The 23,048-nt window shown below is 37.5% G+C and overlaps 1 protein-coding gene across 3 annotated transcripts in view; it reads right to left on the bottom strand.

Moving 5' to 3' along the window:
* Positions 1 to 16,577: 16,577 nt before the first annotated feature.
* The window catches only part of NLN (neurolysin), a 38,833-nt gene continuing 32,362 nt past the window's right edge, over positions 16,578 to 23,048 (bottom strand). For all 3 annotated transcript variants that reach the window (XM_037372866.1, XM_037372867.1, XM_037372868.1), the window contains 4 exons: positions 22,207 to 22,393; positions 20,768 to 20,896; positions 20,161 to 20,297; positions 16,578 to 16,859 (listed from right to left, as the gene is read on the bottom strand). In XM_037372866.1, coding sequence (XP_037228763.1) covers positions 16,725 to 16,859; positions 20,161 to 20,297; positions 20,768 to 20,896; positions 22,207 to 22,393 — 588 coding nt within the window. In that variant the 3' untranslated portion in view covers positions 16,578 to 16,724. The remainder of the gene's footprint in view (positions 16,860 to 20,160; positions 20,298 to 20,767; positions 20,897 to 22,206; positions 22,394 to 23,048) is intronic.

Here is a 23,048-nt window from a genome sequence, read left to right on the forward strand (position 1 = left end):
CAGCTAATAGCTGCCTTTCATAATTGCTGCTTATTAACATCTCCGTATTTTGCAAGCATAGTAGAATCATAGTTTCAGTAACACTTTTGAAATAACCAATGCAGTGGCAATACAGAAATTTAACTATTCATGATCTTACGCTGTCTGCCTGAAATGAGTATAAATAATGTAAATAGCAATTACATTGGTGGTACTAAAACACAGTCCCAAATGACAGGCTAACCTAAATCTGATTTTTAAAAAGATACCATTGAACTAAGTATCTTCTTATAACGTAAAACTAGACAACTAAATCATTGAGCTTGGTCTGTAATACAAGTGTACTTGAAAATTCAAGATTACATGCACTGAGTGAAGCATGCAAAGACCTCATTTTGGTTTAATTAGCCGTATAACTATCTAACCTCTGAAACAGGAAGAACTGAAAAAAATTCACAATATCTATCTATCAGACAAATATGGAAAAAAGGTTCAAACTTACTAAGGGAGTCCAAAGAGGAAGAGACCACAATATTCCTGAATTAATTTATTTTTAATTTGCTGTGACCAACTTGGGAAACCATTCTATGGGATAACTGAGTGAGGGTACTTGCCTTCCTGCAGCAGACCACTTGGCATGGCATTCTTGTTCAGCACCACAAATTCCATCAATAAAATCTCAGCAAGATTTTTGGCAGCAGGAACAGAACTATTTCTACCTTCCTTTAACCACACTGGACAACCCAGGGCTGTTATGATTCAATGTCCCTGCAACAACTGCAGGTGGTTTTCTGATGTATTACATTACACCAGGACAAATAAGATTGAAGATCTTACCATGCATCTGGAAACAAAAGAAGTGTTTCAATAAAGTTATATTCCTTTCCTCTATCCTCCCACAGCAATTAATATTTGTAACCTTAATCTCTTATTTATATCCTGTTTATAAACACAGAGTTTTCTTACCAATATTTCACTTACTCTAGTTCATACTCCTGGTGATATCTTTCCACGTTTCCACTTCTAAGTTAAAAGATGACGATATCAGATTTCAGTATCAAGGACAGATTAACTCTGAACTTGAAGATTACAGTCACCTTCCTGTTCACTCTCATAATTGGTTTAGTGTTGGACTTGGCAGTCCTGGGTTAACAGTTGGCCTGGATGACCTTAAAAGTCTTTTGCATTCTAAATGATTCTATGTGTTGAAACTAAAAGTGGGATGACACTTGAGAGGGTAGTAATCATAGAATCATTTAGGTTGGTAAAGACCTCTGAGATCATCAAGTTCAACCAGGACTGCCAAGCCCACCACTAAACCTCGTCACTAAGCACCACATCTACACATTTTTTTAAATACCTGCAGGGATGGTGATTCCACCACCTCCCTGGGCAGCCTCTTCCAATGCCTGACCATCCTTTCAGTGAAGAAGTTTTTCCTAATATCCAACCCAAACCTTCCCTGGGGCAACTTGAGGCCATTGCCTCTCATCCTGTCACTTGTTACCTGGGAGAAGAGACCAACCTCTACCTGCCTACAGCCTCCTCTCAGGCAGTTGCAGAGAGCAGTAAGGTCCCCACGAGCCTCCTTTTCTCCAGTCTAAACAATCCCAGTTCCCTCAGCTGCTCCTCATAGGACTTGTGCTCCAGACCCTTCACCAGCCTCATTGCCCTTCTCTGGATGCGCTCCAGCACCTCAATGCCTTTCTTGAAGTGAGGGGTCCAAAATGGAACATCGTGTTTGAGGTGCAGCCTCACCAGTGCTGAGTGCAGGGGGGACAGTCCCTTCCCTTGCCCTGCTGGCCACACTGCTTCTGACACAAGCCAGGGTGCTGCTGGCCTCCTTGGCCACCTGGGCACACTGCTGGCTCATGCCCAGCCGGCTGCCGACCAGCACCCCCAGGCCCTTTCCCACCAGGCCCTTTCCAGCCGCTCTGCCCCAGCCTGTAGCGCTGCGTGGGGTGGTTGTCACCCAAGCGCAGGACCCGGCACTGAGCCTTGAGCCTCATACAACTGGCCTCAGCCCATGCATCCAGCCTGTCCAGATGCCTCTGCAGAGCCTTCCTACCTGTAAAGCAGATCAAGGCTCCTGCCCAACTTGGTGTCATCTGCAGACTTGATGAGGCTGCACTCGATCCCCTTGTCCAGTGTCAATAAAGATACTGAACAGAGCTGGCCCCAGTAGTGAGCCCTGGGGAACACCACTGGTGACCGGCCGCCAGCTGGATGTAACTGCATTCCCCACCACTCTTTGGGCACGGCCATCCAGCCGGCTTGTAACCCAGAGCAGAGCACACCCATCCAAGCCATGAGCAGCCAGTTTCCCCAGGAGAATGATGGAGAAAGATCTTCCAATGAAGAACACATTGTTGTCATTTGGCAAGTTGCTTTGCTGCCCTTGGCTCCTTTCTTAGTGGGTGATATCTGCATTTGCATCTGTCAGCCTGATATCCTTCTATCCCCATCTCCAGGTGTTAGACACAGGGGATAAGCCACATGGACATCTAGCCCATTTTATTTGCAGCAGCAGCAGCCTTGTCAATAGTTGCTCTCAGCAGTAAATGCCAATTCTGGCTTTGATGTCTTGTGTTGTGGGTTTGCTTCTGGGAGATAGTTCTAAATTCTTCATTCAAGCTTTGAGCACATTGTTGCTTGAAATAACTGCCTTAATAGTTTCCTTAGCTGAGACAGAGCATCTCTGTGTCTTTCAGGCTTTTGCTTTACAGCGCTTTCCACAGTGTGAGATTTTAGATCTAATTGAGAACCTAGACATTTAAATACATGATGACCCTCACAGTTCATTTATTCTGGTAATGGAAGCTGACAGACAGCTCATTTAACAGCTCCACTGACTTTTAGCAGTCTTGCATCAGTGAATCCCTGCTAAAGATTTATTTCTGTACAACAGCCCCCTAAAAACATATTTTATGCATGTATAGAATAAAATTTAACTCTAAACCTGACCATTCTATACAAACTCTGCTTTTTATGAAAAGGACTATTTCTGTAAGCATCTCAATTAAAAAATTAGTAATTTTCTCCACTGATGTCTCAGTGAAAAGTCTTAGGGAATTTTTCAACAAGTTCTACCACTAACCAAAATCTAAATGATACAAAAGCATCTGATTAAATAAATGTTAGGGGGAAAAAAATGTGCTATTGAAATCCAGAAATCTATTTAAAAATATATGTCAACAGTAAAAATATTAACACATTTTAACCAGCACCAACTCTGACAAACCATACCAAGAAAATCTTTCTCCACCTACTTTTATAAATTATCATTTTACACTTACAAGTTACTTTCTATATGTGGTAAATTATACTTTGGGCTTGTAGACCTGCCTGCAATTTAGGTTGTCCAACACTTCCTATTATAATAACTTTTTAAATTTGCCAAATTATAACTGTTTGAGCTGAAACTCTCCATGATGAATATACTTCCTAGGCTGCTTTTGGTGCAGAAAATTTTGGTGCTGAATTATTTTATGTGCTTCCGAATCAAAGCAAGGTATTATACATACTTTTTTTCAATAATTAAGAACATCCGGTACCCATGCTTTAAGATTTGAAATCTGGCAGAGAAACATTTTTGAAAATTTTGGTTTTGCTATTCTCATGAAGATACACCTACATTTACCCAAGTTATATACCTCTAAGAATATGCAGTTCAGTAAAAACTTGATGCAGTTATATACCTAAAAATCTCTGAAATCCCCTGAAATCCTTGAACGGTGCACAGGCCCAGCTGCAAATGAGCCATTTTATCCCACAAAAGTTCCCTCCAGGCCACAAACACAGGGCTGAAGTTGGGCAGACTGTAACAACAGCTGCTAAGCAGCGCAGGCTACAGCAAGGTAAACTGGCAGAACAGAAAAGTGCAGCTTGTCCCCCGTGTGCCCCCACTGACTGATTTCTGGGCAGCAGATAAGGAGGTGGGAGGGAGCACCCTGATGCTAACGCAGGAGGAACAATCTGCAAGGGGACTGACTGAACAATTCTGCAAGATCTTAGATCTAAGACATGAACTGTAGTTTGTGAGCAACAACAGTAAGTTGTTGCACATAAATCAGTGTTGTAGAAAAGGTTATCTAGATAGTATCTCACTATTCCCTTTATGTTCTCAGTGGATTGTACATATATAATTAAAACCAAAATGTACTTTGTGTCCTGTGTTTTGTAGTGTAACTTAACAATTGTGTCCTTTTGAAAAGTATTTGAAACAATATTCCTCTCCATGTCAGGGACATTTTTCCCCACCTGCTGAAACTGATGATCTCGTCCCTCATCAGCAACCACAACAGCACCTAAGATCTGTGAAACTAATAGCATTAGTGTCTGTAATGCTCAGCATAAAGGGCCCCAACCCTCTTCATCCGAGCTCATCAGCTTCTTTGTTACAAAAAAATTCAGTGCCAAAAGCAACGAATTACAAGGCTTAGAATGTAAGGCTCTTTAATCAGCAGAGCATTTGCTCAAGTGCTCTCAGAGTCAGGGTGAACTTGAACACATGTTGGTCTGCGTGTTGAATCAGGCAGAGAGCGTGCAAAGTAAATAATTCTTTTTATAGCAATTCCTTTCGGGCATTTTGGTCACTGAAATTGTACTAGTCAGCATAAAAGAATCTGAAATATTGCCACTTCCCCTATTTGAAAATTACTCCAGTACTTCACATGCTTATTTTTATAAATAGATATTAAATACTGACCCTTAATTTTATATTTTTGTGTATATCATAGATTACGCGTTCTGGTGAAAAGACAGCTAAATAGCTCTTCCAGTGCAGGGAAATTTTTTCATCATGTTACTGATCTCTCCCTAATAATACTCACATCTCCTGCAGCCATACCAAATAACTTCTACTTTTTTGGCTGAACATTATTCCTCTTCCCCCCGTGCCCCACCCCCCATCCGCAATTAAGGTGTTTACAGCACTTGAATACAGGCTTGTAAAGAACATGGAGACGTTATCATCCCCAACATGTACAGCATAAGCAGACAGGCATCGTTGCTTACATTTTCAAATCTGACAGACTCATTATTTGACAGTTGCCAAAATACTCACCTTCTCTAGCTCTCACTTCTTTACATGTTGAGAAGGATATTCCTACCCTTGTTATTCATTCTGTAAAATGCTTAGGCAAAAAATGATCGGTAAGAGGATAAACATTTTTAGACGACAGCAACTTAGCATAGTATGATTTTTCAGCTCCCTTAACAATGGCTCCCATTGGGCTCAACAGTTCCTCATTATCCGAAAATCTACTTCACTTAGCTAACCTTGGGCTGTGTATTTTAACATGTAAAACAGTAGCCATAAAATGTTGTTAATACATAAAGGTTACACATACAGGAGTTATCCTTTATGCCTGGGGAAAAGTCAAGTGGTTATTTAGATTCACTCCCTCTTTTTCTGCTAGCAGAATGAACAAAGTACTTACGAACATAAAACGTTTCAAGGTGGAAGTAGCTGCAACACAGGTAAAGAGGTGTCACAGAGGCATAACTGCTACCAGAAGACAAGGTATAGCCAGTACTTAAAAAAGACATGAGGGGAACTTGTAACCTTCATGCTCAACCTGTATTTGCAATTTAAGAACATTCAGGTTCTCTAATGACAATCTGATTAAAAGAAAAGTGAGTAGAGAAATGTTACTTTAAAGTACTCTCTGTTCTGAAGGCTCTTTTAAATGTATTAGAGACATATCAAAAGAGTCATATATAATTTAAAGGTGTGCCGTTGCTTACACTGAGGTATCAGTTTACATGTCACATACAGAAAGTTTTCAAACACTAGCAGAACCCTTTCAGAATTCACTGGCCTGAACTCATGGTATTATCAAATTATTGATAAAACCGAGTGACTGCCAAATCGCATTAAGCAATGAGAACAAAATGATACTCTCTTGTACTTTCTTTTAAACTAAGGCAATTATTTTTAATTCAGTCTATAAAAGAAAATTAAGTCTCAGTCCTTTTCTTAGACATCTTGTTGATTTTTAGTTGTATGACATACAGCAATATTTTACAAACAAAAATCATTGTTTTATGGAATAAACTGAACAATCCTCAACCAAAATTTCTCCTTTGAGGATAACTAGCATAAATCAGAAGAGAAAAAGCCAATATAAAATGTGTAATGCCTCAGAATTAGGTATTGTCATGTTAGATGCTAAGCTTTGAGATAAAAATGACACTCAATGCTAGAAATGAGAGATTTATTCTCTTACATCTACAATTTTGCTTCTGAAAATTCCAATTCTGCTACTGCCTATATTTATTATCCTTTATTTTCATGATAAATTCTACGTTCTTATCATAATGCTAAGCAAAACAAAACTGCCTTCTTTTTAATGGTCAGCAATATCTTTACAGCATTGGTGCAACTTTCCATTTTAATGAATGCTGACATAATTAAACAACAGGAAAATTATATCAGCAACTGAAATATCTTCTTTATCATGATGAACTAATCTAAAGAAGCATCATTTTTGCTACAGATACTGATACCAGAGGAATTTTACCAGTGTGCTTAACTGTAAATGTTGCAACCACGTGTCCATGACATGACCGAGCTGTATTATATATTATGTATATAATGCTGTATTATGTAGTTTAGCTGCTAGCACAACTCTGCATTGTATAGTTCAGCTACTGAGTAGGTAAGAACAGGTCCAAAACCAAGACATGAGCCAAGAGTGCTGAAACAGGGCCTGGAGAAAGTCATGAAAAGGACAAGAAGAGGAAGATGACAAAAGAGATGATGAAAGGATGAAGACGTCCCAAACGACCACCAGAGGACCCCCGACCCATTAGGTCATATATGTGTAGTAAGAGTGTAGATATGATAAATAGTTCATGGAACTGTAATGAATATGATAATACTTTCTCAGAAATGTCATTAATATGTATAGAACGGCCATACGAAGATAAACAGAGATCAAAGTCTGTATGCACATTGGGTGGAACTTATCCCCGGTGCACCCAGCGCTGAAAATGAAGCATTTCTGCTTTCTAACACTCCAAACTGGGTATTAGAGGGTTTTGTCTCTGATTTTTTGGTATGAATGTTGGCCAATAATAACATTATAGAAGTTTCAATATCCATTTTTAGTATATTAGGAACTTTGTTGATAACTAAACAAATGCTACTAGAATAGACATATTAGGGATTTATTTGGCCAATCATTCTACAGTGGACTAAAAAGTCACACCTGCGCAGCTTCCCAAACAGTATACGAAGTTGCAGTACTGAGCCCATATTAATCAAGTATGTGTACCAGGCAAGTAGGATTTCTACTCTCCAAGGCTTTTCCAGCCCAGAAAGCACTTAAAGAGGGTCTAAAACTGTCTTTCTTCCTCTTTTTGTTCTGAGATAGTCAGTCTTAGTCTCTGCTTTGGGTGTGGACTGTCCAAAGCAAAAAAAAAAATTTGAAAACATAAATCTACTTTGTTGCCTTTTCAAGATGCTACTCTATCATCTTTGGACAGGGACAAGAAATGGCACGCCTTCTGCTGCAGAAACAATGTCTCTTGGATCCTTGTAAGTCGTCTTCTAATTTCAAGGTGATTAAGAAGATAATATGTGACACAGCAAATGTAACTCTTGCCATTCCAGCCTGGGCAGTTGTTATTATTTGAGAATTTACAATGCCCAGAGCCTGTCTGAGGCTTTAGATGTGCCTTTACAGAACCTAGGTAGGATTTTCCACTTAAGACTAACTTTTTTGCTATGGATGGCTTATAGTGTATCTGCTTCTGTCCAGGAGAAACTCCATGAGACACAGTTATGTGATTTAAACTGACTACATTTTTCTCTGGCATGCAGATAAATCCTTCCCTGTAATGAAGGCCTCTTTCCCTGTGATCCTAGATCATGCCTTGGAATTCACTACCCAGTTCTCTGTTTTCTCAATGATCACCATTAGTCTTCTGTAAAGATTGCTTGAAGGTGGGTTTTGCTTGTTGTTTTTTTTTTTCTTCACAGATTCTATCGCATAAGGGGTTCTGAATTTTGTTTTCACACTCCTCTAGGAGAATAACCATTTCAGTAACATGTCATTCCTTCACCACAGCAAGCTTACCTTTGTACAACAAATTTACATTTTACTTAAGGAAGACTACCACCCCCCTTAAGTTTTCTCCTAAAAAACCTGACCCACTGCATTCCAACCCAGACACCATGTTATCTTTCTATCCAGGCTGAACAGGTCATTTGGGAAGACCTCTTGTCTTTTTGTCTTCATGGCAGACAGGTTCCTAGGTACAGCTCTACAGAGAACTTACCACACTGGATAGCAGATGGTATGACAGGAGTGCTAAAATAAAACAAATTTGTGATTTAAGCAATTTCCCTGAGAACTCAAGCAAACCCGTCATCCCTAGGGAATGATAGAGATGAAAGCCAGCCACCTTAAGGCTTAATCCATGTCCCTGTAGCAACAGATAGAATGAGCATATCCCTGTAGTAATAGATAAGGCATTAGTATACTTGTGCATATGCACGTTAATAATGTGAATATGTATACAGAAAACGTATTTACACCTTTCAGCTTCTGATGATTTTCCTTTCCTGTCAAGAATGTGATCTTATTTGTATAAAAATCAAATTTCATTCTAAGGGGTAATTGCTATCAGTGCCATTAAGTTTAATTGCACTATATCCATTAATATTTCACAGATAGATGATTTAAAACCTGTAATCTCTATGGGTCTTAATTCTGAATTTTTGATGGGATAAAAATCTCGTACTTCTTGACTAGGCTTAAAATATAAAAATACACTTTTAAAATATTATCAGGGTGACTAAAGTGTGTTCATGTCAGTGCATCCTCTCCAAGCACAATGTGCCACATACATGTGCTTTGAGACATCTCTCATTGATGTTTTGGGCCAAAACTCTTCCACATTTAGAGCATCAAACCCATTTGTCTTTGTAAAAACCTACCATTTTTGACAATATCAACATTTTATACATTATATGGGTGTATAAATCTGACTAGTTTTCTGATCTTTTGCCAAATTTTTGATTGTAACTTATTTTGGATGTTGAGCTACAACCAGTTCTTACCAAATAAAGTTTAATAAAAGAATAAGGAGAAATACAAACTGCTCAGTTCTTTGCCAAGTGCTTCTCCCAAGTTTAAAGCACACAGCCCAGCTAACGGGTTGACTAAACTCCTGCAGAGAGCAACACTTTCATGAAGAGGCAAGGCAGAGGGAACAGGACAGTGTAAATTTTTGGCCTGACAGTGAATCCAGTCCAAAAGTATTAGGCTCTGCAAAAAGAAGTCATCTGTTAAAGCCTAACTGAAACATGGATGTCCAAAGAGGACAAGTCAACGAAGAAAAAGCAACTAACTTGGCTAGTTTAAAACCCTATTTGTAACAGTAACTTGGGAATACTACTCAATTTCTACGTTCAACATAGAAAAATACTGCCGCCTTCAACCAGAAGTCGAAAGATAAGTTTATCCTCTGTCACGTGGAAAAATATTTGCCTGCTGTATTCTTATGAAAGCTTGTACATCTCACAATTAAGCAGTTAAAGTAAATATTTCAGGTTAAAATGTCTGCTTAATTTACTAGTACTTTCTCCATTTCCTTTTATTTTCCATTAGTGCTTTAGAAGGCAAGTCGTCCTTGGTAGTGAATTACATTGGGTAGTTTTACACCTCTGCCCTGCATAAACATTCTACAAACATTTTTGCTAAGACAGTATTTATGGAATGGTAGAGTTTTAAAGGGAGAAAGGCTCATTAAATTAATCTGATTTGTACAACATCAGGCATTCCATTTCACTCAGTTACTCCGAATGAAGTCTAATACATTGTGTTTGGTGAAAGCATATCTCCTAGAAGAGCTTTCACTTATCTTGATTTGAAGACATTAAGAACGGACTACCAATTTTCTGAGCACTTTAGTCCAATAGTTAGTCTCCTTCACTGTTAAAAATGCTGTTATTTTCTCTTTGAATTGACTGGCCTCAGCCTCCAGCTCACATTCTCCTACTAAAGAGCCTTTAATATGTAATGGCAACACCTAGAGACTATATTAAATCATCATAGAATCTTTTTCTTTTATTGCTAAGTTGAAAAGATAAAGCTTTTAGAAGTCTTCCTTTGAAAGTTCTCCAGCTCCTCAGGTAAGGTCTGTGGCAGCTCTCTTCTGCTCTTTCTCCAGTTTCCATACTGGATCAAACAGCAAGTTGATCTGTTACAGTGTCCCATTTCTAGCAGTGGCGAAAAGCAGATGCCTAAAAGAAGTACCTATAGGGCTGACATGTACAATATTTCCTTCAATATAATTCTGATCTCCACCCTCTACTTTGCAGGGACTTCCTGAGGATGAAAAGCATTTTATGTATTTAAATACCCTCCACTGGCTTCTCTTCTAAGACGGGAACTCGTTGAGTCTTATTTTGAACCCAGGTAAACCTATCACCTCTACAATATCCTCGGCAAGGAATTCCACAGCTTAACTCTATTCTACATACATAATCACCTGTGTTTGGAACAACAAGCCCTACTAGCCCCAGCTAAAAGTCAGGACACTAAAATTATATGCAGTTGCTGTGCCCATTGTACTGCTACGGTATATGGAAATAGCATCAATAACCTGTTCTTATGCAATATTCTTGCGCTCATCCATCATGAGATTGCTGAATCATTTTTGCTATAGTCTCAAAGAATTCAGATTGGACTGACTACTGTAACCAGCCTCTAGATACTTTCAGAAGTCAGTACTTTCTAGAATACAGTCCACCAAACTGTAGTTTTAACCTACATTTTTAGTTACTACAGGCATGTTACATCTTACTTTGCCCATGCTGCAGAAATTTTTAGGCTGAATGCCCAAAGCTTTCAAACAATCCAAAGAATTCTGTGTGACTGCTTTTTTTGCTCACTTGCTTACAAATTCTATCACCAATGATTTTATTTACTGGCCTTTACTGATCCCTGAAACACATCACTGTACCCTGTTCAATGGTAAATCTACACCAATAAGTACCCTCTGAGAACAGTCAGCTATTCTTTATCCATTTTACATATTCAATATTGATACCATATAGTGTTATTTCAAATGAAAATATAGAGCAGTAGATCAAATATGCCTTACATAAACCTCTCTACAATCACCTTCATCAGGCTTGTAATGACCATGAATATTAGGCTTGTCTGACAAAACTTGTTTTTCATAAAATCACTTGCAAATTCACAAAAATCCCCCCAAAATATATGAATTACACTCATTGTTTAATTCATCGGGAACAGAACCATATTTATTCTTTCCCACTGTTTTGCTGAAGATGGACTTTAAGCTATGTGACCAATAGTCACCTGTTTGCTCTTTTTGAACATTAAAACTCATTAGCACTGTTCTATTAAAATGGCATATGCCTGGTATCTCAAGATTAACAGCACTGGAAAAAAATCCCCCACCACTAATTCTTGTAGATTTGTAGACTGCAAGTCATTCAATCCTACTTATGTAAAAGTGTTTATTCTTTCTAGGTATTGCTTAACATCTTCCTTCCTTAATGGACTGGAAAGCACCCCACTGTTCTCATATGATATGATTACATCACATTGCTTCTTTCTAAATGCAGAAGAGAAACAGTTATCAAAAACTGTCTGTTTTCTAATTTGCAGTATTAGCATTTCCATCTACTCAAGGGTCTGTAGCACAAATTTAACTTATTCGTTCTTAGTACATCTAGTTAGAAATCTTATTAGCTATAATGCTTTCATCCTTTTTTTATTTCTTGACAGTCTCACCCTTCTTTATAATTTTTAACACTTGAAATTACTCATTTTATAATGTTCTCCTACTCCAGACCCCCCCCCCTTCTATTTTGTTTATTTTTACTTACTGCTTTTATTGGTGAACACATGGGCTCTCAGTCTTAATTGTTCTCAAAAATTTTTAACTTCTGAAATTGTGCGATTTTGGCCAAGTGAATTTTAAAAACATACCACTTCTCATTCACAATTTTTCCTCCAATAAGTTTATCCATTAGTTCTTTTAGCACTGATACCTTCAGCATTTTTAATTCATCAGTATAGTGCAAGCAAGAATTGGTTGAGTCTATCCTCTGTTAATCAATACTGAACAAAATTAGGTCATGATTTTGGTTTCTAGGCAACCACTAACTCCCAATTAATTTAATTTGTCTTTATCATAATTAAGTCTAAAATAGATTGATCTTTGTTTGGTACCATTTCTTTTGTATCTTCTATACGTTTTACAAAGGCTAATAATGATTAGCTATGCAAGATTTGCAGCATAGGCCCCACAAACTGAACTTCCCCCATAACATCACACTTCTTTACTTCCAACATGGGAAAATATTTTTTTCATCATTATGATGATGAAAAATTTTTGTTATTATTTTTATTATAATAATATTATAAAATATTATGATGAAATATATTCCATCAAGAAAATAGTGGTGAAACAAAATGTGATCTCCAGATGTCAGGAAAAAGCACAAGTATTCAAACAACAAGCTGATACATAATCTCATGTTCTTTGGCATGCAAATAAAAAGATAAGAAATCTATTTATAGACAAGCATGTGTCGTTTCTGATTCACAAAAAAATGAAAAGTATTCAGTAGCATTTCATAAATCAGTATGCATTAAGATAGTTTTCCCTCCTATCTGCTTCTGACATCCACTCCAACCCTTTTATGACTATTGTCAAAACACCCGTCTCCAACTTCATCCTTCACCCTGCTACTTTCCTTCCTTTTCCCTTGATTTGTGCCACCACATAACCTCCTGATGTCTAGCCTTTAATCCCTGTCAGTAACCACTTGCTATGCAACCAGCTCCACACTTCTGGAAAACCCCTCCATTTAAGTCAACTACCCCCCATTACCTTAGAAGATATTTGGAAGTTGCTTCATTTTTCAGAGAGGAAAACAAGGTCTTGATCTTGTGATTTACTTCTTGTTGCAGTAGTTTTACTTCTCCCATATAAAATGACTACAGTCATTAGAATTAGTTGCTGCCTGACTATCTGTTAAAACAGGTTTAACAGAGTTGCCTGTCAAACAAGGTCAGCAGTGGACTGACCTTGATTACTGATTACAATGAGGAAGTGAGGTTTTTTTGTTATGTTTTGTTATGTTTTTATATTAATAACTATATAACTTTATATAACAATATATAACATCTATATAACAATAACTTAAAGCAGAGAACTATTTGTATAGCAAAACTAGCTACAGTAGTATTAGACGCTCGAGTGACAGTCCATATTCCATCTATCCTAGAAACATTAACTCCCTATGTCTTAATGCTCTCTTTATTAAGTCAGCATAACAACTGATAGCCACAACAGCTCAGAGAACAAAGTCTAAACTTTTTCTTCAGACTGCTTCTGTGATTTAGGTTTGATCACATGGCTAGCAAGCAATCCAGAGACAGCCTACATACTGGACCTGTGTCAGACAACTAGCAATAGGGGCTGCTAAGGCTACCCCCTAGTCATCTTGTGACCCAGCTGCACAGCCAACCCATTCTATCTTTTGCAGTGAAGCAGCAGAATGAGAAAGCCATCACCTATTACCCACTTACTGAGTGGTTACCCCCACTCTCTCCTGAGTCTCCCATTTTACCCTTTCCCTTTCATTTGAAGCTTTTGTTGTGAAGTCAGGTGAAGACCAATTTTAATTTCTAACAGAGGAGAAAAACAATAATCCTAAATACAATAAAACTCTAAAAAGATAGGTTACTAAGTTGAAAAGACAGCTGTTTGTTATGGACTAAGATTACAAGTTACTTTCTTACTTACAGTGGGTACTTCAAGTTGGGTTTGATTAAAAATAAGCTTTCACTGCTTTAAAATTTAATTCAGTGGAAGCATGAGTCTAGCAACTCTAGAATAAGCTGGGGTTTGCCAGATACCGACCACCTCTTACATGTTTGAATGTATGTGATTGTTTCTGTGCAGTGCCAAGGCAATTAACTCATGTTTCCAAAGCAAAAGTGTTCCCTATTTTCTTGGGGGAATTTACGTCACAGCTCTGCAATAGTGTCAGACTAAGTTGTTTCCTATACAAAGTTTCATTTCTGTGATGGAGAGGTGCAAAACCAGAAAAGATGTCTTTCTCCAGGTTATCATTTCCATTGCAAGATCAGGTCTTTACAATAATAAATATGAACATTGATTTCATAGAAGAATAGTTTGGGATGGAACAAACCTTTAAAGGTCATCTAGTCCAACCCCAATTTGATTCAGAAGGCTCCATTAAGTCAGTATAAAAATTAGCAGACATATAAAGATGTTTCAGAAACATTTCAGAACATACTCATTAGTCTTTTCTGTTGAGTGCAGTTTTAGCCATAAGATGGTCTGCCTTAATTATTGCCCAATGTAGACTGAGGGAACTGGCTTCTACAAAAATAAATTTAAAAAATCCTATTCTTTGGGACAGGTAGAGAACATAACACTTCCATTTGTGGTCACAATGTGGTTTAGGGTTTTTCTCCTCCCTACACACATGGATATCCAGCTGATGCTAACATAACTATACAATCTAGTACATATTTTCACATACATGTAACAGCAGACATTCTCCTGCACTTCAGTATCTTAGTCACTATATAACACACACACTTTGAAGAATAGGAAAATAAACAAGTCAAATTATCATTAGCATCAGTCTGTCCTAAATCTAAGTTTTATATAATCACATAACTTTTTATCAGCACATATTTTTGTTTATAATTACCACATTTGTAATTATCTACCTTGCTCTGAGACTCCTGGTTTACACAGAGAAAGGTCTCCCTCATGTGGAAATCTGCCTACCAGCTGTAAAATAAAAACTGCATTTTGATTCTTAATAAAGGTTCCATTGCTTAGATTTGTATTGAAAGTATCACTTAGTATACTTTTTATGACATTTTAGTTCATCAGAGCTATCATTACAGTGTGAAAGGAAAAAGCCTTTGATAATGGTAGGATCACAAGAATTTAAACATATGTAAAAAGAAAGCAAAATACTTTCAAATCCAGTCAGAATGTAAGGGAAATTAACCTGGGGAAAATCCAAGATTTTAGGATAATCTTGCATCTATCAGTTCCCTCAGCTTTTCTTAAAGCTGTTCTGAATACCACTGAAGATGTTCTCATAGATATGATTTTCATGTATTGCCTTTTCATGACCCACCAGAACTGGGATCTAAAGCTGTAACTGACTATGAGAGTTAGATTGACATAATTATGTGGTCTGGTAAGACTACATAGTTAATATGTTTTGGCTACAAATATTTGTGTCTCCTACCATCCATAACTAGTGTGGTTCAAAGATAAATCCTGTCAAATTTTCCATTTCAGAAACTAATTAAGCTCCTCCCCCTCCCCTGCCCCCAGTTTAAATACTTTAAAAGAAAAATACGCAGAAATAGTTTCACCTGAACATTCACAATTGCGGGGTTTTGTCCCACCCGAAACACACAGATTTGACCCAAAGTGAATGCTTTCAGTTTTCTTTTGCTAGAAAAAGAGCAAGTCTTTTGAGTTGATCGGGCACATTTTCTTACTTTGCCGTTGAACAAACCAATAAAAATGCCAACTATGTTTAGAGCTATGGTTCAAATGTCTAAAACATATTAGATGGTAACCAAAATTGAAGTTTGTTCATGTACATGTTGTAATACCAAAACCAAGGTAACATGACATCTAAGGACAAAAAAAGTGCACTTGGATTAGCAGTTTTATTTGGGTGGTTCACTTGTTAGCCTCATTTTTTCTGATCTTGCAGAAAAACTGCATGGTAGTTCCTCGATTACTTCCACAGCTGAAAAAATTAAATCCATGAAGCTTTTTTTATAGCACCTCTGCATGCCACACTGGAAAGGAATAGGAAAACATTTGACTGACTTTTACCATTCCCACTGGGGACATCATCTTCCCTTTGTTCCTTGTACGTATCTCAAAATACTTCTGAAGCCGTCACAATTGCTCAAGTATAACTTTTCAGTGCCAGTGGTGATATAATTTGGAAAACAAAGACCTCATTTGTGATCATCAACAAAAGAGAAAAAGTGGTGGAAGGACTGCCAAGGTCATAGATTTGGGCTGTTTCTCCTCAACGAGGGGAAGAAAATGGTAGCTCAAATGGTAGAGGGTTTTTTTTTAGTTGTACTGTGTAAGTTTATAAATGATACAAGAATTTAACATGCATCAGAATGAAGTCTAAAAGTATCACATAGGTATCTCTGCTGCAAAACTCTCTGGGGTAGGTTCTCAGTCTTGAAATTTTTCAGGAAGGCAGACTGAACCCAAACCATGATGAAACACACTTCTCCATCAAAGACACTGGTGAACCATCAATACAATAGAAAAATACAGAATAAGAATGAATCTGTTTCTTTTATTGCTGGTAGTGTCCTTTTTTTTTCCCCTCCAGTTTTAAAATTAGTTCACAAGAGATAATTGAAGTCCATCTATTAAAAGAGAAACATGGCATCAACTCCCCATACTGTTATTATTATTTCAAAATAATAAAAAAAATTACCATCCAAATTCCTCAGCTTCTGCACCTTTTTCCTGACGTGTTGAATTTTGTAGTTCTATGCAATTTAAAAAACCACATTTTTATTTGTACAATTTAAAAAAAATCATCAAAAAGTGACCCAGTTTCCCTAGAGTGATACATAGTTAAGATGTGAAACACACTGACATTTCCAGCTCATTCCATACTTACATGCTATTACAAAGGAACCATAATTTTACTGAACACATAATCCCTTACTTAAAAGGAAAGCTCTCTGACTTGGTTTACGCTCCAAGAAATTTTGTAGCATATCCATCCCATCCAAAGATCCTCCAGGTTTCAAAATGAGGTTTCTGTATTTCATCCCAGCCTGATAAAAAGTAAGGCAAAATGTCAGTATTTCTTATCTTGCAAACTGCCTCTTCTCTGTATTTGTTGTGTATTTAAAATCAGGATACACCATAAGGATAATTTAGATCAAGAGGGCAGAAATTTAACCTCTTCTCAAAGAATTTTTTTTTCTTGTGGTTTTACAGTTTTGGATGCCACAATCAGAACTTGTCTCAAAGACATTCAATAAAGTTCAACACGCACACAGACAACATCCACATACTCTTCAATGATGATTATCCCTGTGACTCACTGGCACGAAAAGTGAACCTAACACCTATTCTCTCTTAATTGATGGTTTCTCTTTCTTTAATCTCTGTTTAAAGAAAGAGATGATAGTTCAGAAATAGATACAGCACTGAGGAATAACATGGCACATATACAAATATTAATTGCATAGTAACATATACAATATATATAAACACATCTAATCCCTACTAAATTATTTTAAATTAACGGAGACTTAACTCAGGTTTTATTTTCAGGAAGAAACATTATTACTTCAGAAGCAATGATTCCTTTAAAAAGAATGAACCAAGTTTCTGAGACAACAGTAAGTAATGAGGACTTTTCTTAACAAGAAGTCATATTTTAAAGAACATATATGGAGAATTTTGGGCTTCTGAGACATGCCCGCCAATAAGAAAATAACATTTTGCATGCAGATGTCCCAGATGTTTCTGATATTGACAAAAACAATGTTCTTCCTTTTAGTCAGTGTATATACACATATATACGTCCCACACACGTCGAAGTTATAAGATTACAAGACCACACCGCTTCCTGACAGCTGTACTGCAAAAACAAGCATAGGCTTTTTAACTGATAGATTTCCATGTCTTAACTGCATTACTAATCACATTGTCTGAATTACAGCTGAAAAAAAACTAAAATGCAAAAAGAAATATTCACTGGAGCATTGCTTATATGTCACTATGTTTTAGTTTCCTGAACATCAGCAGCAAATGTAGATACTGCTCCTTGTAGTTTAAAAGTGTTATTTGAGTAGACTTTGAGTTTTTGCTGTTGTCTCTCCATAGCCAGCACATTGCTCAGTTGTAGGGAGACCAGAGGTTATTCCAGATAATGTGCAAGAAATGAGGAGTGTGATGACCAGTTAAGCTAGGGTGAAGTGTCTGCTGAAGTATTTTTATAGATACAGTCTCTGAAGCTGGTTTCAATAACTGTTGCTCAAAACAGGAAGAAAGGTTTTATTCAAACAGGAAGAGGTAAGCCAAATTTCTAAAAGCCCTAGTCATACCACCGTAACCATTTTCCTTACCTGCTGTTCTGAAGGCTAGTCTAAATCTAGGTATAATGAAATATGAGTAAGTACAAAAATCATACTGGTGTCTAGTAGTTGTTTATAAAAGATAGTTTGTCCCATCCTGTGGAACTCTATTACACTTACATGGATTGCAAATAAGGAAAACAAGCTGAAAGAGAACCAGTTTGAGAAGGTAACATTGCTCTGAAGAGGGAAGGAAAATCTCCAGTTACCCCTGAAGTTACATCAGCATTCAAGTGAAATGTGTGTGCAAACATATGCTAGAGAGGGAGTGATACACACACACACAAACACACACAGAAATAATCATTTCTCTTCCTCACTTCTTAGCTTGGATAGCAGGCTTCACATTAAAAGAGGTACTAGTTGCCTTTTAGCTGAACCATAGCGAATATTCACTCCTAGAATAATTTATTCTCAAAGCTTCCCATACAAAGACAGACAAAAGACATAAAAATCCCCCCCAACCCAAAACCAACCAGAATAAAAGGCACTTTCACCCCTTAGGAGAGGTAAGATCACAAAGCAATCCTGGCAAACTACAGCTTAGGGTTTTGACTGCACAATCACTCAAAAAAGAGTTCTGAGAGTAGGGAGTAAAACTAACAGAAAAAAAAAGTCCTTGATGACACTGGAGCAGTAATGCTTGTGGCAGAACAGAAAACTGACACGAAATCCCACAAGTCCAACACCAACAATGTTATCCATCTCTGCCAACTGCTAACAGTTAAAAAACCCAGCAAGACTGACCCCTCCCCAAATGCATTAAGATCCATAAGAACAGCATTTAATTAAAAAGTAACTTTATATTCTCTCATCTAATTTGCCATTTCTTCTCTCCTCCTCTATTTATGAGTGACAACATTCCCACTGAACAAGCAGGGATGCTTATTTTCACACATACCTGTCACAAATCCCAGGCACTTCAAATCTCAGTCTTGACCTCCAAACCTTTTGTCACTTCTCCTCTCAAACTATTTAGTTTACTGCTTTTCTTCATAAAACCTTTTGGGTTTTATTGGTCTAACCACTGCCTTAGTTTTTCTAGCCCCTACCCAATTTCCCCTTTGGATGCTTCTTTGTCCAGATCAAAGTCTAATCTTACTTTCTCCACCCTCTAGAGGGGATGGACAGTTCTAGAAGTTCTGGTTGCTGTGATAAGGAAAGGGAGGAATGAAGGTAAATTGCAGGAGAGGAACAGGAAAGTCAAGCACTTTCTGTTCTCTCCTTGTACACATTTACTAAAGGGGAGTACTACTGCTGGCTGCTGAATCCAGAAGATAGGTAGGAGGATCAGGAAAACTGAAAGGTCTTTCCCATGATAGAACTGTAGCATCTCAATTCACAAGTCTAATACTATAATCTCTGAAAAATGAAAATGTTGCCAGAAGTGCCAGGACTACTAACCACATCACTGACTATCCTTTTTTTCTGCTGGAGGTAGAGAATTACACAAGGAAAAAAACCTCAGTAAATCCAGAACCTTTCAAGGATTTGAACTTCAAAAGCCACTTCGGAGAAAAGCAAAAGAAGAAAAAAATTTGCAAGTGATACTGTGCTGTGAAAGAGAAAGCTCAAAATAAATTGTTTTCTAAATAATAAGTACATAAAAGTACCACATGAAGTACTAAATAGAACACCACTATCATACAGCTTTCAGAGCAGAAGAGCACGCATCTGCTCTTGCAATGGAGGAATATGGTTCTTCAGTCTAAAATTAAAGATGGAGGCACTAAATGTGACATGATACCTTAAAAGTGTCATAATATAATACTGAATGTATGACTATGTAAGAATTGTATTATAATCCAAGTACGCTTGGAAATGTCAAGATTATTTTCTAAAGTTAGTATACTTTTTTTTTTTTTTTTAATCTGAACTTGCCAGGTACAGAAGTACTTGAGATATATACCTACGGCTCATGTTTGCAATAAATGTGGTTTTAGAGAAAAAGTGCAATAAAAGTCTTCAGCAAAAAGCATTCATCACCTACCTTTGGATTCATTATTCCTTCTTGCTTAAAGCAGCTATAAAAAATGTCCGTGGCAAACACTTCACTCCACAGGTATCCATAGTACTGACCATCATAACCACCTGCCAGATGTCCAAAAGTTGCTGGCATGTTTGTTCCTTGGAAAGTAGATTAACATTAATTTATTTAAATCAAATACAGGGGTTTTTTTTGATGTATACAGTACTTCAAGAATAAATTAATATGGTATTTATATCAACTACTTTGAGACAGACGCTTTGTGTTAGAAGTTTCAAAGTATTGGCCATATTCTGTGAACTACAAATGAAACTCAATTTCCCATTTTAGGCTAGTTGCACATCCAACACAGATGTGACAGAACATCTAGGGTACTATTCTCATCACTCTAAAATATAACCAGCAAAAGTTTTCTGTTGACCTTAACTTTCCTTCAGAAGAGATCATTAATATCACCCCAAGCGTCAAAGTAATTATTTCAGCTTCATAAAGTAGTTTCTTTTATAAACAACAATTCTGGGGGTTTTGTATCTCAAGCTTTATGGGGAAAGAAAGGAGCATTTAACCAAACCATATGGACATGCTGTATAAAAGCTTCATACTGACATACCTGGGGTGGCAGGAATTCCTAGAATGTCCATACAGTATTTAGCATATTCATCTGCCGGGTCAACGAAAGGTTTTGTATGCAGTGCCTGGTCAACTTTGCTCAAAACAATCTGACGGAGAGTTAAAAGGCCTAATTGGGTAAAAACATTTAATTAACTAGCATCAAAGTAGCTGTAGTAGTACCTTCCATTCAAACACCTCAACACGCACCCTAAATTATTGGAATTTTAACCACAGAAAAAAACTGGGAGTTGTGTCATTCCCATCTGAATTGCTTCAGTTAAAAAAGTTGAGAGGCATATTTTTAATAAAGGAATTGTCACTAGAAGCTTTGTCTTTTCAAATGTTATTTCCCCCACAGATCAAAACCAAAACAGAGCAGATACTGAAATTTGCTTTTATTTAAAGTATTTAAAATTATGTTTTCAGCTATCTTTAATCCCAGTATACCATTTCATTCAGGGCTTGCACAGATGGCAGTAAGTATGTCTACCCCAAGACACTTCAACAGCAACATCTGCTGCTGCAGCTGCTGTAGGCTTTTTTGAAGAAGCTACAAGATATGAACTTCTACTCAGACAAAATGCTTATGTAGCTACAGTGCCTGTACAAGCCAGAAGGACAAGGCCCTCTTGTTCAGGATGGGGAAGCGGTATGAAATAAGCAGCAGTGGCTTAATGACAAGTTGTACCACAAATGGGTAAGACTATGATATTGGGGGAGTCCTGATTACAGGGACAGAGGGGTGAGGGTGACAGAACAAGATGATTGATAATGACATGAGATTATGATCTCTATTTGGATACATGTAAGGTGGTACGAGACTTGGAATGAGAAGAGAACTGAGACCTAAGTTTAGGGAAGGCAATATATCTGCTGGGAAGGTAGAGAACATGGACTTAAGTTTCTGGATTGAGAAGTTAAGAGGCTGTTTCAGCAATGCAGGGTTACAACACTTCTGTCTGGCATATGCTATGTATGTTCAGTAAATATGCAGACTACTTTCATGTCTTTCAAATGTCATGTGTAAATCAAATGTAGACAATACATATAGAAAACCTGATACTGTATACATGCACAGTGCCTGCCCTGGGCTACCAGAAAAGAACGTAACAGAAAACCCAGGACGTTCTCCTGGACCATGCCCAATTTTAAATGAGCAAAGCTGGCATGTAAAAAAGTCACATGGAGAGGAATGCAAAGGTATTTTAGTCCTGTGGGCAAAATGAGAGCTGCTACTATTCCTGCAAATAGTGGTATCTGTCACTACAGCCTTTATTAATGGTGGTAACACACAGAAATAAAGCCGGAAAGGCAATGATAAGTGTACACGCAGAGGAAATATGACAGGCTTGTTATATTGCCTTTAGTGTTTCCCACCAATTTTTAAAATTATATATTTTCATACATATGCTGTGGGGAAAGAGGGGAGAGAAATACCTGTATTAGCCAGTCTAGAGGCAGCAAGTTTCTCAAGGAGAGTGTCTCCAACATGGCTCTCATCTTTATAATGTCTTGACATTTGCTTCAGTGGTTCTTCTTCCCACACCCAGTTCTCAAACATTTGTGAAGGTACCTCTACAAAGTCTGTTTCCACATTAGTTCCACTAAACCTAGCAAAATCAGTCTAAAAGGAAGAGCCATTGTATTAAATTAAAGTAGAAGCCAGGATTTCTAGCAGAATATAAATTTTCAGATGCCATTAAAATATATTCCAAACCCAAAATATTTCTAAAAAGAAACAGTCACTTTTTCAAAAGACAGTTGTTCGAATACCCACAGAAATTATTTGGTCTCACTCCACACTTGTCCTGTGTAAGTCCACCTCCTCTTGCCAACCCAATTTTATTGTTCTTCCCTTCTCAGCAACATTTTGACAAAGCATTTCAAGTGCTAAAAGAAAAAAAGAATTCTCAGTTTCCCAAGCGCCCTCTAAGAACTGTAGACATTCTGAAGTTCTATCCTCCATCAAGGAAGAGATGTCCACAGGAGTATTGGCTTTTGAACTTACTTTCTTGCAGGGTTAACAAAAAAAAAGCGCATGTGTAATATAGAACATGACATTGAACTGACAGCTACGTCACATGCATCTATCTTCCTCTCATGTCTTCAGAAGAACAGCAGAAAAGGAGAAAAACTTTTGCTTTCATTTACACTTGTGGGTTACTCAAATCCATAGGTGTAACAGTCTGGCCCTTCTTAATGTACTTGCTGAACAGCAGCTATGAAGAAAAGCTAGGACGTATCAGCTGGGAAGAAACGGTGACAGAAGGGGCTAGAGC

The sequence above is a fragment of the Falco rusticolus genome, chromosome Z, assembly GCF_015220075.1.
Source record: "Falco rusticolus isolate bFalRus1 chromosome Z, bFalRus1.pri, whole genome shotgun sequence".
In the NCBI taxonomy this organism is placed as follows: Eukaryota; Metazoa; Chordata; class Aves; order Falconiformes; family Falconidae; genus Falco; species Falco rusticolus.